Genomic DNA, 19,924 nt, shown 5'->3' with positions numbered 1-19,924 from the left:
ATGCAAGAGGCTGACTAAGAAAACTACATTTGAGATAAATTTGTCATATCAGAGTCAAATGTATGGACAAACACCATGAGATAATTGCACTTGTAGTAATTGAATATGGTTTAAAATTGCTATAACACATAAAATATACTTCAAAATACTAGAGAGTTAGCTTGGTGTAGTAAATAGATTTTATATCAATTACTACTCTATTTTTATCACAAGAATATATATCCTAGGTATAACAGATAGATATGATTCTATGGATAGATAAGGTAAAATGGTTAGATAAGGTCTACAAAACTCCAGATCATACAGAATATAGCATTTAAAGATGGTTATTTATTAATTTAAAGGTTCATTGACAATAAGACAGGTCAAATCCTGGAAAAACCCAGACTACTTCAAAGAAGATGAAGAGCATCAAAGAATCTTCTTATGGAGATGACTTCAAATGTGGCAAAAAGCCACTGGTCTGAATGTACTTTTTCTGCCACAGACAGAATTCTACCTAAAAATAGGCTAGCTTTGATGTTGACAGCTAAACTCTGCCAAAACAGGGTAAGCAAGTCCTCAGTAGTTCCTGCCTCACAAATATGTCTGTCAGATATTGGACCAGAAGGCTGAAGATGATGCTCTAACATTATAGAGAGTTTGGGATTACCTTTCAGGCAGCAAACTGTCTCTGTCATTTTCTCATTTGGGAATCTGCTAATCTGCATTTTCTGTATACTTAGGTAATTAATTTTATTCCCTTTCAAGTCTCTGATGGGGCTGAAGACCAGATAGTTTAGTTTTACAATTAATCTTAGTAGTTTAGACTTTTTAGGTCTAGGTCTAGATAGATGTTTTAAGTTGATAGTGACAAGGTATGATAGATATTGATTTACATTCAGAATTTTAGACTCACCAAGATAGGAAAGATGTTTTCTTCAAGGTTGTCAAATACAAATAGCCCAAATACTATGAACATAACATTTATATAATTCCTAATTGTTTCATGGCTCTTGGTGCAGTAGGTAGTTTACTGTACATATGTGCAATAATATAAATGCATATGTAAAAAGTTAATAAGAAATAAAAATATTTTATGTGAAAACAGATTATATTTCTAAATAGGGATGTAGTGTATTATGAAGAGACAATTATAGCTATAGCCATAATAGTTTGTAGTTATATTGGGTAATGCATTACAATTCACTAAATTTTTAAATATATGATTATTCTACTCACAAGAAAGTATAATATACCAGACTTAATGGCCAAAGCCTGTACCCCAGAGCTCAGAAAATTGAATCAAGAGGATTGCAGTGAGTTTGACAAGAGACCATCTTACATATTTTTTCTTTCTCCTCTCTAAAAGGAAATTAAAACACACTATTTTTTCTTCAAACATACTTAAATTCTTCTACATCATTGAACAATGGAATTGCTCTTTACATTCAAACAGAAGGCACGTGTGCTGACTGTGGTGATTACCTGGGCCATCTGTAACCCATACAGTAGATTATTTATCCTCTATTAATTATATATGGGGTGTGTGTGTGTGTGTGTGTGTGTGTGTGTGTGTGTGTGTGTGTGTGTGTGTGCATGCGCAGTGCATATTCTGTCTATTACTAATCCTTGAATCTATGGCTTCTGACTCCTATGGCAGGAATAACACTGGCTATTTGAAATGTGAAATTTGCAGTTTCACAATGTGTTTCAACATACTGTAGTATTTCTCAGGCTTTAATGTGTGTCATAAATGAAGGGTTTGCAAAGCATGGATTCTGGCTTTTAGCCTGTGAGTTTCAGCAGGTTGAAGGATTTACCTAAGAAGTTGTGGGCTTCTCACCGGGTCTTCTGTGATGTTGCACTTCAGGACCATTCTTTGAGAAGCAACTGTTTTTCTCACTTAAATTTTCATATTGATAATGCCAGGAAAATAGAAACTTGAAGGAACAAGGGAATATTATATTCCAAAGGCAACATTATGTTCACAGTCATAAAACAATAGCACAGTGTAAATCATACAAGAAGGCCACTGTTTAAAAACAAAGTGGTTTTCTAACTGAGAATACAACTGCATAGAGGGTTATGTATTTGTTACTTTTGATTACAACATTTTAAACCAATGATTTTTCCCAATCCCATCTCCGGAATAGTTTGTTTTATTTTGAAACATTTAAGGAGAATATCTCACCAAAATTAAGAAATGTGAACAGATCAATTTATTTTTTTATTTTTTATTTTTTTCTTTATTAATTTATTATTGTTACATCTCAATGGTTATCCCATCCCTTGTATCCTCCCATTCTTCCCACCCTCCTCTTTTCCCCTTAGTCCCCTCCCCTATGACTGTTCCTGAGGGGGATTACCTCCCCCTGTATATGCTCATAGGGTATCAAGTCTCTTCTTGGTAACCTGAACAGATCAATTTAATATCTCTCTCTCTCTCTCTCTCTCTCTCTCTCTCTCTCTCTCTCTCTCTCTCTCTCTGACAAAAAAGTTAGTGCTTCCAATACATACATGATTGTGGGGACACCTACTGGAGCATAGGATTACCTACCAGTGCCCTTCATAAGAGGATGATTCTCCTGCTTCCAGCAGTTAACAACTGACAATATTCTAAGGAGTAGAGCCTCACCCATCTATGCAGGAATTTTGGGAATTTCGGCTGGCTTGATCTTCTGCTGGTAACCATGGGTGCCCTAAGTCCAAGAGCCAGCATTTCAGAGCACTTATTTCATCCCTATTTCTTACATTCTCTTGAGGAGCCTCTCCTGCACCTGAAGCAGACCATTCACTGAAGAGGAATCTAGGCAGTGTATCTCAGAGCCAGCCCAGCGTAAAGGTTTCTAAGTTAATGTTTAAGGGAAAAATAGCATTGACAAAGTTGTGAGAGTACCGCAAAATGTAGTGGTATTTTTGTGGTATTGCTGATTGAGTTGGGAGCCTGGTATATACTGAATACATTTACCACTGAGCTACATTTTTCACTTTGTGTTCACATAGTTTTTTAAATGGAAGATGTTAAATATAAATACATAAAAGTAATATTTAGATTCATTCAGATATAAATGACAAGCAATGCAATTGCTTCTGAAATGTTGTATTTATAGTGTGGTGGAAGTGATATTACTCAAAGACACTTGGTGCCATGAACAGTTTTTAGATATCTGTGCTAAATAAATCTATACACTACTTTTCAGAATTTGGTTAGGGCTATATTAGAGGGAAAAAGTCATTTGGAAAATCACTTTACAAATGACAGTGTTGAGGCTTAAGGATGGCATGATGCTTCAACATAATCATATAAATGACTAAACTCAGACCTAAAAACAGGCCATTATTTTTGGTCTCTGATGTTTGTGAAGACCCAGATTGCTCCCATTTGAAGACATTCTCCACTGTTGAGTGGAGAGTGGGGTCTGACTTTCATACAAACTCTGGTGCCCCATTTTTTACCATGTCCCCTTGATGGAGAGGCCTGGTGGCACTCAGAGGAAGGATAGCAGGCGACCAAGAAGAGACTTGATACCCTATGAGCATATACAGGGGGAGGAGGTCCCCCTCAGTCACAGTCATAGGGGAGGGGAGTACGGGGAAAGTGGGAGGGAAGAAGGAATGGGAGGATACAAGGGATGGGCTAACAACTGATATGTAATATGAATACATTAATAAAATATTTTTAAAAAGAGTGTGAACTTTAAAGAGGAGAAAGCTTTCTTCCATCAAAGGCTTCTCAACTTGTGGTGACTGGATCTTTCCAGATAACAGGTCTCAACTTAATATAATTCTTTAGGGTACTTTTTTTTTACATTTTTAGCTACTCAATAAAAAATAGAAAAAAAACCAAAATGTATCATTTAATTTATGTTTCTCTTAACCTATTTAATTATTTTTTCAATTTAAATTAATCCTCTTCTTTGACTTCTCATTTGAGGCTCATCACCCTGGCTCTCTTGGGTATTCTAGATTTATTCCTCTTTCAGTATCAAACAGCCCTCCCTCACTCAGAGATACCTCTATATGCTACATTTTATAATAAATTGTTCCTGATCTTAACAGGGGGATCTAGTGTATGTTAACTATGCACGGACTGAAGACTTCTTTAAACTGGAACGGGACATGAAGATCAATTGTTCTGGGAAGATTGTGATTGCCAGATATGGGAAAGTGTTCAGAGGAAATAAGGTAAAGAAATTCCATCTTTGCAGGAGAGTAGATAGACTAAAGACCATAGTGTTACGTCAAATAAGACAAATACTACATTTTTTTTCCTTTATCAGTGTAACCAGAGGCTCAAAATGCAAAACCAGAAAATACAAGTGAAAGTGGGGGAGAGAGGCCCTATTTGTTAGTAAGGAGGGAAGCAAAGGGAGAATGACGGGAGAAAGAATAATATAGGTAGATGTATGTAATCTGAGCACAAGATGTTCATCTGTAAAACTGCTATAATGAATTCCACTGTTTTGTATGATCCATACAAAGTGAAAACATTTAAAAAGTTCTTTTTGCCTAATCTAAAATGTTATAATATGACCTATTTTACAAGTGTAGAACCATCTCCTTAATTTTTCTGAGATCAGGATTATCTTTACTCTGTAAACTTCTTTTTTTACAAATAAGATACACTAACATAGAAAAATTTTTTTAATTGTGTTGCTGAAATTCTGTCTGTATTTGCCAGAGTGAATGCAATAGACTTTTATGTACCTGGAAGTTTCTCTGACTTACAAGGAATTCAAAATCAGTTTCCGAATAGTTTCCAGTACCTTTCTTTTAAATATTATCTTCAAAGATTTACTTAATTAAATTCAACATGGATCATTGTTATTGGTAGTGAAAGAAGCCAATACTCCTTTTCAGACACAGACTTAATAGGAATTTGGCTTAGAGATTGAACTTGCTTTTTATGCATCTAGAAAACCTGGGTGGAGGGGCAGCTAATCTTTGCTCCCACTGCGAGGCAAATGTTTTTGATCCTAGGGTGGGACCTAGGACTAGTGGCACATAGCTGTAGCCCCGCGAGAGGCTGAGACAGGAGGATTACAAGTTTAAAGCTTCTCAGGCCTACAGAGTAATTTCATGTTCTGTCTTGGAATCTCAGTGAGACCCGGTCATTAAAACAGACGATGAAGCTCATGTAATGTGATTTTGGCATCTCCTATTACTAAGTCTGGAGCAACATAACTTACACTGAAAAACGAAACACCATGTTTTCTAGGTTAAAAATGCTCAACTGGCAGGTGCAAAAGGAATCATCCTGTACTCAGACCCTGCTGACTACTTTGTTCCTGGGGTGAAGTCCTATCCAGATGGCTGGAACCTTCCTGGAGATGGTGTTCAGCGAGGGAATGTTTTAAATCTTAATGGTGCAGGTGACCCCCTCACACCAGGTTACCCAGCAAACGGTGAGTGACTAGATCCCAACCTTCATAAGAAATTGACCATCATATGAGACTGTAAATGATTTCTGTTACAAAATGACTAAGAATATATTTTTCGTATTCTTTTCACATCATAGAAATAAAAATTTGAAAATTATCAGATTGTGTTCCTTATCCTATAATGTAAGGCTTGGTCCTTATAGGTTTGGAACTCAGACATTTTGAGATGTTAAAATGTAACATATTGCATGCAAAAATATAATGCATGGCACTGCATAGGGGTGAAAATGGAATAGCACAAGAAGGCATTTAAAATAATTCTGCAGCAACCTATGTGGATATGAACAGTGAACGTGGGTTAAAAAACGAGTACAAGTGGACTCATGCCTGCTCTAGTTTGCTTTTTCTACCCATGAGTTTCCTGTTACAGAAGCTCACTTGCAGTTTAGAATTTTAATGAATACAGTTTTAATTTTCTAGCAATGAAGAGAAGAGAAAAAGTCTTAAAAAGTGATTGATAGTTCATCGAAGATGAAAAGCATAGATAGTACACTAAGGATGCGGCAGCCTTTGTTGCTTTGCAAAGATAAGTGGAAGTTTCCAAGAAGTTGCCCCTAAACTGCAGCTTCTGAACTTTGTCAACGTTACAGGCAAGGGGGTATTATGACCCCTCGGCTGGAGGAAAATGAGACTAGATGTAATCAGTCTATCCACACCATTAAGTAGGGCACTGGAGTTCAAAGTTCTGTGTTGTGTCAGAGTCCATCTTCTTGCCTTTGTCTGAAATGCTCCCTGGTCAAACATTAATTTTAAAAAAGAAGCTAAATTGTTTGGATGTACTCAACTATCTGATGACGTCTACAAAAATCTGTGTTCATTTATTTTTCACAGTTTTGAATGGACCAAGTATTTTATAACTTGGATAAAGGAGTTTGATAAAGTGCCCATGTTTATGTATTTTTATGTATTTATTTTTTATCTCTGCTTTATCATATCATATATTCCTATAAATCTTATGTGTTTGGAGGCTTTGTGGACTTTTACTAAAATATAGAGCGTCATCATAGATATTTTTAATATTTATTTATTTATTATTTTTTGTTTTATTAAGTTTATTTATTTATTCACTTTACATCTTTACCAAAGACCCCTCCCTCCCTCCTGTCCCACCTTCCTGACATTTTCACCCTTTTCCTCCTCCCCTTCTCAGAAAAGGGGCGCTCCCCGACCCTGTACCTCAGCACATCAAATATCATCAGGACTCAGCGTATCATCTTCCACCGAGGCCAGGCAAGGCAGTCCCAGTAGGGGGAAGTCATCCATAAACAGGCAATAGGGTCCATGTCAGAATCACCCCTGCTTCAAATGCTAGGGGAACCCCATGACGACCACACTACCCATTAGCTACATATATGTAGGGGGGCTAGGACCTGACCATGTATGTTCTTTGGTCTGTGCTTCTGTGTCTGTAAGTCCAGGTGGGACTAGATTAATTGACTCTGTTGGCCTTATTGCGGAGTTCTTGTTCCCTCAGGGACGATCTATCCTATTCCTCACACTTCCACAAGGCTCCCCAAGTTCCACCCTATGTTGCCTGTGAGTCTCAGCATCTGTTTTGATTCACTGATTGGTGGAGTCTCTCAGAGGACAGTTATGCTAGGTTCCTATCAGCACGCATAGCAGAGTATCATGAATAGTGTCAGGGGTTAGACCTCTCCTCTGGGGTAGGTCATTGGTAGGGCCAGTCATTGGCTGGATGTTCTCTCAATCTCTGCTCCTTCTTTATCCCTGAGCATCTTGTAGGCAGGGTAAATTTTGGGTCAAAGGATTTGTTGGTGGGTTGGTTCCCCCCCCCCACCCCCCTTCTACTAAAAGTCCTGTCTGGCCACTTCAGTCTCCATGTCCACTTATGCTAGGAGTCTCAGCTAGAGCTGCTCCCATGTTTTTATTATTTAAATCACATTATATTACTTACTGTTAAGTAGAGTGACCCTGGGAGGACATTGGTTGACTTCCCCTGCTGCAGTGTATAACCCTATCCCCATCCTCATATTAGCAGTATTAGTTGCACTCCGTGGGTTATTGATTAATTATATAAGATATGGAGAGTAAAGTTTTTGGTGTCTCATGGGGAGCTGAAGGAAGGTAGTGGGAGTGGATCCAGTCATGATGCATGTATGAGATCTTCAAAGACTGTAAAAAAGGAAAAATTCTCAAGTATTAAATCATTTTTTCTGGAACGTATGGAAAGAAAACACACAAGTCGGCTTGAATTTTACTTACTCTTACTTTTCCATTTCTTCATTTAAAAAATTAAGCTTCTTCCAATGATAATTGCTCTTGTTGAGCTAATATTGTGAAAATAAAAATAAAATGAACCGAAACTTCTTTTTGTGATCTGAACATTTAAAATGATGAACTTTTAAGAGGGAGGCATATAATCCCTAGGAATAACATTTGTCATTTTTTTTATGTCCAAACATTTTTTGTGTTTGCTTCAATTTTACTTTTTTTCTTCTTTCATTGAAAATAAATTTTTCATACAATATATTCTGATTGTGGTTTACCATTTCCCAATTTCTCTGAGGATCTGTCTACCTCCCCTCCTATCTGAACACACACTATTTCTGTCCCTCATTACAAAACAAAAATGTATTTTAAAATACTATTAAAATAACATAAGATGAAAGAAAAAATAAATAAGTTGGAATAGGACAAAACAAACAGAAGATAAAAAACAAAGAAAAAGAACAAGAAACACATATGCACAGACACATAATTTACACACACAGGAATCCCATAAAAACAAAACTGGAAACCATGAATATATACAAAGGACCTGTGGCATAAAAATAATCCCATAAAAAGTATTATGAGGCAAAGAACCTCCAAAGATCCCATTGAGTCAGCTTTTTGTTGATCATTTCTTTCTGGACATTGAGTCTGTCCTTAAGAGTGGTTTGTATCCCCAATGAAATTCTCTTGGAGAAAACAAATATTTCATTCATGATTGGTTATCAAGTGTATTAGATATGGGGGCTTTTGTCCACTTCTCCCATCAACTCTAGGACCACATTTGGCACAGACCTTTGCGGGTCATGTCCATGCTGCCACAGTCTCTGTGAGTTCATATATGCATCTTTACATTATATTTGGAAAGCCTTGCTTTCTTGGTGTACTTTATCCCCTCTGTTTCTTAAAATCTTTCTGCTGTCTCTTCTGCTGGAAGGTTAGCTAATACCTGAAAGAAAGGGATGTGGTGGAGAAATACATTTGAGGACTGAACGTTCTGTGGTCTCTGCATATTGCCCCCATTTTTTTCCCCGTATATTGCAGAAGTAAGCTTCTTTGATACTGTCTGAGCCATTTATCTAAGAAAATATCAGTATACCATTAGGAGTCATTTTATTGCTACATTCCATTAGGGAAAAAGTAAATGTATTTAATTTTCCTCTAGATCCCTGGCCTATCTAGTTGTAGGTTCTTTAACATGTGAACATCAAGAATGGGTTCTATTTTATGGCGTGGCCCATAAATCCACAAAACATTTGATATTGATATTGCTCCCACAATATCTGTGCCTCTATTTGACTAGTATATCTTATAGGCAGGCTGTTATTTTAGATGAAAGTATTTGCATTTGGGATGGCATTTACTTTTTTCCTTTGTAGCATGTAGAATACTTTCAAGTACTATGAATACTAGTCTGTAGGAGTGAAGACTCTAGGTAGGTCCCCGCTCAACTTCTCCATGTTTAATGAGTTTTATAGACATTGTCTTCATCAATAGATCCTTTTCAACAGTTTGTGGAGAGTAAGTAATAGCCTCAACAATAGCCTCAGTTGTATGGGGTCTCACAAGGGGCCCCTATGGGCAACAACTAGTTTAGATGTAACCAATTTACAACACTAAACATTTCATTTGATGATGAGAGATATCTATTTGGAGCTTTATTTCCACCATTATTAGGTGATTACATTTAGATTTCTGATATGTGTGTGTGTGTGTGTGTGTGTGTGTGTGTGTGTGTGTGTGTGTACTGTGTTGGGTTTCCACATGGCTCCTCAGATGAACCTTAGTTTTAGTTCCCTCCCTTATTCCCTCCACTTCTCTCTTCTTTGGTGAGTAAAAAGCAATGGAGATGCTCAATAGAGCACTTACCTGCCTTACATTTAGTTTTGTTTCACTTTTTGCAACTAAACTTTTTTATTTTACTTTAAAATTTTTACGTATCTCTCATATGTTACATCCTGACAACAGTTTCCCCTCTCTCTCCTACTCCAAGCCTCTCCCTACACTACCTCTCCTCTTCCCAAGATTAACCCCACCCCTGACTCAGCTCCAAGGGACATCAACTAAACATGACATAACAGGCTACAATAAAACCTGCTATATCCCATCATATCAGGATGGGATAAGGCAACCCAATAGAAGAAAAAATGTCCCAAAAGTATGCAAAAAGTCAATGGATAGCCTCTGCTCCAACTGTTAGGATTTCCACAAGAACATCAAGCTACTTAACCATAACATATATGCAGAAGACCTAGGTCAGGACCCTACATGCACTATGTTTTTTGCAATTTTCCCTAAATGGCTGGATACACGATTAACTAAAAAACATCAATAGCTAAGACAAATACAAATGGCAAATGGGCTGAGACAGAAATCAGTGAAACAACGTCCTTCACAATAACCACAAATGATGTAAAATATCTTAGTGTAACTATAACCAAGGAAGTAAAAGACCTGTATGATAAAAAAAAACTTTAGGTCATCGAAGAAGGAAATAATTCAAAATCAGAAGATGAGAAAAAAAAAAAACAGCATACCTAAAATAATCCTACAGAATAAAAGAACTTCTGGAGATATCATCATCCCTGACCTCAAGCTATGCTACATGAGCTGTAGTAATAAACACCACATGGTATTAGCATTAAAAAACAGACACATTGATGAACTGAATCAAATAGAAGACTCAGACGTAAATCTACACATCTATGAACACCCAATTTAAAAAAAAAAGAGGACAGAAACATACAATGGAAAATCGAAGACATCTTCAACAAATGGCACTGGTCTAACTGGATGTTGGCATATACATGAGTAAAAATAGATCTATACCTTATGTTACTAAGCAAAAATTCCAATCATTCAATTTTACCAATAAAGACTCAGGAGCCAGATGCTGCGATGAAAGCCTGTTAGCTCAGAGAGGCAGAGAAAACACCCAGCTGACCTTCCTTCTCAGCTCATGTTATCAGAAGATAAAAAAAACTCTTCTTCCTTCTCCTCACTGTCTTAAATGCCCTTCAACTCAATGTTGCTCCTATCTCTTTAATTACTGTCAGCTGGTTTTTGTTCTTCCTCTTGACCTAGGGTTAATTTTATTTAATCCTGTTTGCAGAAAGCTCTTGGATAAAAAGTGTGTGCTAGGGCAGAGACACATCACAGTCACTTGTTTACAATAAACAGAAAGTTGTTGGATTATAGGTGTGTGCTGGGACTAAAACACACCACAACTAAAAACAGGGTTTTTTTTCTATACCCAATCTCAGGGTTTACAGTGGGATCAAATATCCTGCAAAACATGCTCATGACCCTGCACAAATCTCAAGTCCAAGTAGATCAAAGACCTTAACAGAAAAAAAACAGAATAGTCTTGTTCACATTGGCAAAGAAAACAATTTCCTAAACAGAGCACTGATAGCACAGGCACTAAGAGAAACAATTAATAAATAGAACCTCATGCAACTGAAAACTTCGGTAAAAACAAAGACACTGTTTAACTTTTATTGGTGGTGGGAATTGTAGTTTTGTTTTGTTTTTGAGACAGGGTTTTTCTGCATAGACTTGGGACTTGCTTTGTAGACCAGGCTGACCTTGAACTCACAGAGATCTGCCTGCCTCTGCCTCCTTTAGTGCTGGGATTACAAATGTGCACCACCATATCTGACATTGTTTGACATTTTTAAGAGCATCAGTCTAGACCATCATGTGACTTTATACTCTTACATACATGTATGGGAGTTGTAGTTTCTCCACATTCTTTTTGACACTTGAGATTTTACCATTTCTAGAATATATTAAGTAATGTGCTTAATCTTATTTGCAAAAATCCATTTGAGAAATAATGGTTTTAGTGATAAATATGCCTTCTCTCTCTCTCTCTTGTTTTTAGAATATGCTTATAGGCATGAGTTGACAGAAGCTGTTGGCCTTCCTAGTATTCCAGTCCATCCAATTGGATACAACGATGCACAGAAACTCCTAGAGTAAGTTTGCCAGAAAAAAAAAAGATGCCTGTTTTGTAATTTCTCATTTTCGAGAATTTTCAAATGTTTAACTTTTATCTTAAAATTTCAATACCCTAGTCTTAGTGATTGATGCAATATTCAAATGTTTTCACAAATTTAAAGAACACTGGCTCTAAATCTGGAATTTATTTTTTATTTTGGTAATCAATGCTTGACAGACATAAAAATGATCATTCTAGATTTTCAATTGGAAAGAGAATCATTGATCAATTCCTGGAACCATAATGTCAGAAGATCCATCTGCCTGTTTGTGACACAGGCATGCTTCCATGATGTTCTCAATGAAACAGTGCATGATTCTGTCAAGCATGTTAAGACAGAGTTGTATGAAAACATAGTAGTTCTTAGAGGCAAGACTGATAGTCAATGATTACTTGATTAACTTGCTCAATTAAATGTCATGCTGTCATTGTACCTTTCCTTCCCTCCCTTTGTTCTTTACTCTGTATCGGAATAACACTGCTCCTGTGCACACTTTCCCAACCTTATCCAGATTTCTATTCTACTCCTTTTCCCATCTTTTCTCAGTGTATCACTTATACATCAATGTTTTTGTTTTTAAATTTATCTCTTTGAGGAACGTAAGAACAAGGTAAGAGCCACTAATGTTCAGTTTTTAATCTGTATTTCTCAAAGAACCAGCTATTGGTTTTGTTGATTTTGTATTGTTCTCTTTGTTTTGAATTTATTGATTTTGGCTCTGTGTTTAATTATTTCCTGTTGTCTACTCATCCTGGGTGTGTTTGATTCTTTTTATTCAAGAGCTTTCAGATAAGTTGTTAAATTGGTAGTATGAGAGCTCCTCAAGTTTTTATGAGGACACTTAGTCTTATGAGCTTTCCTCTGAGTATTGTTTTCGTTGTGTCCCATAAGTTTGGGTATGTTGTAACTTTATGTTCATTGAATTCTAGAAAAATCTTTACTTACTTTCATCATTCTTTGCTTTACATAGTGATCTCCAAGTAGAAAGCTGTTCGCTTTCAACGAATTTGTAGGCTTTCTGCTGTTGCTGAAGCCAGTTATTTATTCTTCTTCTTAGCTCCCTGGGCCCTGCGTGGAGGGTTTTGATGAAGACAATCTATTTAGTTTAGAGTGTTTCAAGCTCTCACTCTCTGCACATTGTCTGTTATGTGTCTCTGTATCAGCTCACATCTCCTACAGGAAGAAACTTCCCTGATACTGGTTGAGCGGGATATTTATCTATAGGTGTAGCAGAAGGTTGTTGAGTCAGTTTTTGTAATGTTCATTAGCAAAAAATTATTATTTGTTTTTTCCACTGGCCATGGTTCATGTAGTCTCAGGTTATTGGCCACCATGGAGTGTCAGACATGAATATCATCTTGTATAATGGGCCTTAAATCCAATTAGATATTTGTGGTTTATGCCCACAGTGTTTGTGTTACTATTGCACCAGCTTATCATACAATCAAGTCACAGTTGTTTATCAAGGGTTCCTACCTGGGTTGGCATTTAGCTTGGTTCTCTTGTAGCAAATAGAGTACTTTATAGGACCTTGAACATGAGTCAGTAGGAGTAATGGCTCTAGTTAGGTAGCACCTCTATGTCTCCCTGTTTATTGAGATATATTGTTGTGATAGTTCATAGGCTTGGGGAAAGCACCCAATGGCCATTTTTTTGTGGGGTTTCCTGGGGCCCATTTAGCCAACAACTCATTTAGATGTAATCCATGCTTGGCACTGTAGGTTTCATGTGGTGACAAGAGATGTCAAGTCGGGGCTTTTGCTTTGCCCCCTCCCATTATTTGGTAACTCCATTAAGATTCATATTTTAAGAAGTTTTTTGTATAGTAAGTTTCCTTCCATATGACTCTTTAAATGCCCTTACTGTTAGTAGTTTTTCCCATAATCCTTTACTTACCTCCCTTTCCTCTCCCTTGTTTAACCCTCCCAGTACAGTATTTCCCTGTCTCTCTATAATTATATATTATATTCATCTTATTTTAGGAGTTGCTTACATGTTCCTTAAATCTTACTCTATTCCTAACATCTGGCTTACACAGACAGTAGCATGCCTATTGAAAACTTAAGCTAATATTTACATATGGAGACATATATACTGTATATGTCTTTTTATGTTTTGTTTACCTCACTCAGGATGATTTTCATAGCTTTATTTTTTTTCTACCTGAAGATTCATTTTTAAGGAGCTAAATATGTACCACATCTCCATTATTCATCCATCTTTCAATGCACATTTAAAATGTTTCCAGTTTCTGGTTGTTAAGAATAGAGCAACAACGGACATGTTTGAGGAACTGTTTCTCTGGTAGAATAGAGAGTCCTTTGTAAATATTCCTAGGAATGATATTGGTGAATCTGAAGTAGATCTATTCACAGTGTCCAGAAGAAACACCACACTGATTCCTATAGTGTCTGTACAAGGTTTCACTCCCACCTGTATTGAGTGTTCCTTTTATCCCACATCCTTGCCAGCATGAACTTTCGTTTCTTTTAATGATGTTGGTTCACATGATTCTGCATGTGAAGATGAAATCTCCCAGAGACACATTTTATTATTGCACAGGAAGCTGAGTTGAACTATTAACATTTCCTCAAATATGTGAGGATTGGTCAAGCACCTGTGTATAGCCACAAACAAGACAACACAGGGACATGTAGAGCACACAACTGAGAAAAGCCCAGTGTGTGCAGAGTGTGAGAAAATCATGAAACCACAGATGGAAGTGTCTAACTCCACATTTCATATTCAGCAACATCATACCATCTCAAGTGAAAGCATTTATTTTTCCAGGCAGTGAGTAAGTAGAACTACATGAAATGAGGAGCATAATATTTAACAAGTACAAAATGACCTTGTCAGGCTCCCAAATTCTCTTTTGTCCTTAAAGCAGGATTTAAACAAAATTAAGTTAGGGTTAAGGAAAAAATTATTCATACTCATGTGTATGTTCCATTTTTTTTCCCCTGTAACTGCATTCATTGACCCGCTCAGTGAAGGTCTGTTTTATTTTTATATCTAAATCGTCAGTAAATTCTCTGCTAGCACTTAGTTAGATATTGTGAAGATAAGCATTCCATTTGAAATCTTACACTATTGACTTCTCAGATCTTTTTTGAAGAGATGCTCAAAGGCTAGAGGTGGTTCACACAAATCCTTTGATAGCTCTATTTTTTTTTTTGTAAAATAATGATATGAAATTTTGGACCTCTCCTAGAAATTAAAAATGTTCTTTTGCTCTTTGTTTCTTCCTAATAGATATATAGGAAAATGCTTCATGAAATACAACCCCACACACACACACACATGTATGTACACACAGAAACAAAAGCAAAACAAAACAAACCTCAGTGTTACTTTTAGAGTTTTTTTTTTTTTTTGTCTCTTATAGTTTTGCTTGAGCATTTTTTAAGATTTCTGATATTTTGGTCAAGCATTCTGTTTTCTGATTTCGTGAGTGTGTGTGTGTGTGTGTGTGTAGCAATCTATCAGTAGGAGAAATATCATGTTGAAAGACTCCAAACAGACTTCAGATTCTTCCTTTAGGGCATGCGCTAGAGAGTCAGAGTTGTAACACATGATTTACCATTGCACAGTAGTAACACAGTTTGGGTTCTTGTAAATAATTTGACTACCAGCTGTACCTCTTACACCCATAACATTAACGATTTCTATGCTCTTTCTTGTCTTCATGTTTCTCATCTGAAAAGGAGAAATGATAGTGGATATTGCCTTACAAGAATGGCAGGAAGGGTCAATGGGTATTACATGCAAAGTTCTTTGCTCTGTTGTTCATTCAGAGCAGCTATTATGAGAAGATGCCCTAGAGAGTAGATTACTTGGCATTTTAACTTGTCTTACAAAAATTATGCAGCCATTTTTTAAAAATATTTTTATTAATGTATTCTTGTTACATCTCAATGGTTATCCCATCCCTTGTATCTTCCCATTCTTCCCTCCCTCCCATTTTCCCCGTATTCCCCTCCCCTATGACTGTTCCTGAGGGGGATTTCCTCCCCCTGTATATACTCATAGGGTATCAAGTCTCTTCTTGGTAACCTGCTATCCTTTTTTTTTTTTTTAATGTCCAACAGGCACATGGGTGGCTCAGCAGCCCCTGACAGCAGCTGGAAGGGAGGGCTCCAAGTGCCTTACAACGTGGGACCTGGCTTTGCTGGAAACTTTTCAACACAGTTAAGATACTATTATAAACCTCTTATACAGAAGGCTTTTTTTTAAAAAAAGACAACTATAGAAGGAAAAATCATGTAAAGCCTAGTTAGTTACATCAAAAAATAGATCCAGAAATGGAAGAGAACAATGATTTTAGATCATTAAAATTAGCCAGTATTACTTTTTTTCCTGTGAACAACTAGAACTCTTTTCTGATGGGAAATTTAAGTAATGGTTTAAATCTGTTAGCCAGTATTCTCAACGCCTGCGTTTTTTATATTTGAATTAGAAAAATCAAGCTGCACATTCACTCCTATAGTAAAGTGACAAGAATCTATAATGTGGTTGGCACCCTCAAAGGAGCTGTGGAACCAGGTAAATGGAGCATCTGTTTTGTAAATATTGGTTAATCAAATGTTGTATATGACTGCTATTCTGGGTACAGGGTGAACCAAGAAAACAGACTGCTGCCCTAATGAAACTCACTAAAGCACATAGTAAAACATTCTGAGTATAGTGTATTACCACATGTTTTGCAAGAGAAGAAACATGAAAATTTGGAGACAAGTGAGAGTGATAAGCTGCTTTCTGAAATTATTTATTTTTGAAAAACATTTTATAACATATATTCTAATAATGTTTTCCTGTCCCTCGTATCCTACCAGATCCGTTTCACCTTCCTATCCCTATATATGCATGATTTCTTTCTTTTACTCTTTAGAAAAAAAAAACAGGCCAGCAAACAAACAAACTAAAATAAAAGCAGAATAAAGCAACATAAACACAGGGGGAAAAAAGAACCATGGGCAGTACATATACATGTAGACACACACACACACACACACACACACACACACACACACACACACACACACACACGAAATCAGAAAACAGAATACCTGACCAAAATATCAGAAATCTTAAAAAATGCTCAAGCAAAACTATATGAGACAAAAAAAATCTCTAAAAGTAACACTGAGATTTGTTTTGTTTTGCTTTTGTTTCTGTTTTTGTTTTCTGTTTCCAATCTATTGCTAGTCATATAGTCTTCCTTAAGTATGATTTATATACATTGTGAGACTTAGCTAGGAAATTATACATATTATATATTTTGATTCTTTAGAATTTAGGTCTTGATTTCTTAGTATTTATTATTATTAATTTTAACACAAAAAGTACAATTAAATGATATGTATATATATATATATATTTCTTACAAGCACGTATTACCTATTTGTTTTTCTGAAATAAGTTCTTATGTAATTAGAAGAAATTTTGTATTATTTCCTCCCAAATGCTATTATGTTCTGTATCATACCAAAGATAAATATAATCTCTTACTTAAGAACCAATCGTATTATAAAATTAAGGCTTTTAAACACTAAACTGTGTGTATGTGTGTGTGTGTGTGTGTGTGTGTGTGTGTGTGTGTACATACAGGTGATATATTGAATCATATTAGATGATTATTTTGTTTAGGGACTGTGGTAAACATTGGAATTGGGGGAGTCTTGAAACACACATATACCAAGTACAAGGAGATCATGATTTAAAAGAAGGGTTTGACATTTAAAGGTGATAAATAACCTAGTAAATGAGAAAAAATTGCCCCCAAAACTTTTGACGCTTGCACTTCCTCTTCCTGTAGTAGACAGAAATGGTCATAGAAGAACATTTATTGAGTGGGATGTGGAATAGGACTAGGATGTGAAGATCTGTGTTCTCTTTAAAAATGATGGCAACAAAATGGAAACAGGTACTAGAAAATTGTAAGGGGGTAGACAAATAGAAATAATTTGATATGTTCCTGTTATCTATATGCTTTCAACTTCAAAAACACATCAAATTAATTTTTAAATCGCATTCATGCTTTCATCAGATAGATGAAACAAGTATTCGTATCTGAGTAAATAACCGATATGCACAAGTCTCAGGAGCCTTGGTATTTTTCTCTGAGTTGTGAAAACTATGGAGTCCTTTTCAATTTTCGCTGTTTGTGGCCCTTGCTTCTCTGATCTGTAGACAGATATGTCATTCTTGGTGGTCACCGAGATGCCTGGGTGTTTGGTGGCATTGACCCTCAGAGTGGAGCAGCTGTTGTTCATGAAATTGTGAGGAGCTTTGGAACCTTGAAGAAGGAAGGTAAGAGAAACAGTGAGTGAATAACAAAATTCTGTGAACTTCAATTTAAACCTTTGGAAAGTGACTGAGGAAATACTATCTCAGTGTCTGGGAAGTAGCTCAGTGTTAGAGCATGTGGCTTTCGTTCAGGAAGCCCTCTGCTAGACCCACGGTACACAGTAGAAAAACTGAATACTAGCTCAACAATGGCAATGACAGCAGTGTAAACATTAACATTGGTTAATTATATTTCTACTTTTAAACTAGTTTATAAAGTTTGTAAAAATATTTATTTTTTATTTTATTATAATTTTTTATAAACACATCAGTGGCAAGTGTAGCTGAGATACTCTAAAAGCCACCGCACTCTGGGGCTGGAGTGTGTCAGATAAAGGAATGTTAAAGTGGCTCAAAGCATAAGAATCTCAACACAAACGAATGGCCTTATTCTTTTTTAAAATATATTTTATTAATTTATTCATATTACATCTCAATGGTTATCCCATCCCTTGTATCCTCCCATTCCTCCCTCCCTCCCATTTTCCCCTTACTCCCTTACCCTACGACTGTGACTGAGGGAGACCTCCTCCCCCTGTTTATGCTCATAGGGTATCAAGTCTCTTCTTGGTAGCCTTCCTCTGAGTGCCACCAGGTCTCCCCCTCCAGGGGACATGGTCAAATATAAACTGACAATCTAAAATAAACAACATGGTTGCTGGATCTTCTATCAATGGTTTCCTGGCCAAGAACTATGGAGCTATTCCCATGCCCCACAGTCAGAATATCTCAGGTTCAGGAGAAGAAGGGGAAAACTAGAAAAGTACTGACGGTTCTGCTCAGTAGACTCTGTCCTAAGCTTGATACCTGTATCATCTTACTCCCACTTACATTCTCGTCATCATTAATTAAGTCATTTTAGAATAATCAGGTAGAATGTGAAAATTTAAACAAAATCAATAATTCAAGGAGGTAGTGGTAGGATATTTAATACAATTTTTAAAAAATTTAATATATTTAATCACTTTACAGCCTGACACCAGCCAGCACCCTCCTCTCCTCCTAATCCCACTCACATGCCTCCTTCATCCCTTTCCTATCCTCCTTCTTCTCAGAGAAGTGGAAGCCTCTAAAGGGTTCTAACCCACCCTGGCACCCCAAGTTACAGCCTTCTCCCCTTGAGGATAGAAAAGGCACTTGAGCTAGGGGAAAGGGATCGAAAGGCAGGCAACAGAGTCAGAAATAGTCCCTACTCCCATTGTTAGAGGACCCCATGATGACCATGCTGCACATCTGCTACATACGTGTAGGAGGTCTAGGTCTGGCCCATTCATGTTTTTTGGTGGTGATTCAGTCTTCTCAGTCTTCGTGAACCTCCAACGGCCAAGGTTAATTTGTTCTACAGGTCTCCTTGTGGTGTTCTTGACTCCTCCTACTTCCTCAATCCTTTCTTCCACTCTTCCTCAAAATTCCCCCAGCTCAGCCTACTGTTTTGGCTGTTGGTCTTTGCACCTATTTCCATCAGTTTCTGGATGAAGCCTCTCAGAAGCATGTCATGCTAGACTCCTGTCTGTAAGCATAGCAGAGTATTATTAATAGTGTTAGGGGTTGGCTCTCTCCCATGGGGTGGGTCTCCAGTTGGGCCAGTCATTGGTTTGCCATTTCCCCATTTTCTGCTCCATCTTTATCTCTACATTTTTTGAAGGTATGACAAATTTTGAATCAAAGGCTTTTATAGGTGCATTGTGTCTTCTCCATCTCCTGGAAGCCCCACTGGACTACAGCAAGTGGCAACTTCAGGCCACCTGATTATAATTTTCATGAAAATGTTTTGTTTGCCTCTTTGAGTTTTAAAAATTAGTTCTTTGTCAGTTTCCCACAATGGTGTTTTTAAAAAATCATATCCACTCTTCCTCCCTTCTTACCCACCTTTGTGTTTTTCATTTTTAACCTCTCAAGACCAATTTGTGCTGCCCA

General features: G+C 36.8%; 1 protein-coding gene across 1 annotated transcript in view; it reads left to right on the top strand.

Annotated features, from left to right (window-relative positions):
* The window catches only part of FOLH1 (folate hydrolase 1), a 54,680-nt gene that overhangs the window by 14,453 nt on the left and 20,303 nt on the right, over window positions 1-19,924 (top strand). Inside the window, exons 5-10 of the mRNA XM_084773378.1 lie at window positions 4,042-4,167; window positions 5,201-5,387; window positions 11,542-11,635; window positions 15,751-15,849; window positions 16,119-16,204; window positions 17,852-17,971. Of these exons, the coding sequence (XP_084629504.1) occupies window positions 4,042-4,167; window positions 5,201-5,387; window positions 11,542-11,635; window positions 15,751-15,849; window positions 16,119-16,204; window positions 17,852-17,971 (712 nt within the window). The remainder of the gene's footprint in view (window positions 1-4,041; window positions 4,168-5,200; window positions 5,388-11,541; window positions 11,636-15,750; window positions 15,850-16,118; window positions 16,205-17,851; window positions 17,972-19,924) is intronic.

The sequence above is a fragment of the Acomys minous genome (assembly GCF_964271855.1).
Source record: "Acomys minous genome assembly, chromosome: 2".
Classification (NCBI taxonomy): domain Eukaryota; kingdom Metazoa; phylum Chordata; class Mammalia; order Rodentia; family Muridae; genus Acomys; species Acomys minous.
This window is presented reverse-complemented; position numbering and strand designations above follow the sequence as displayed.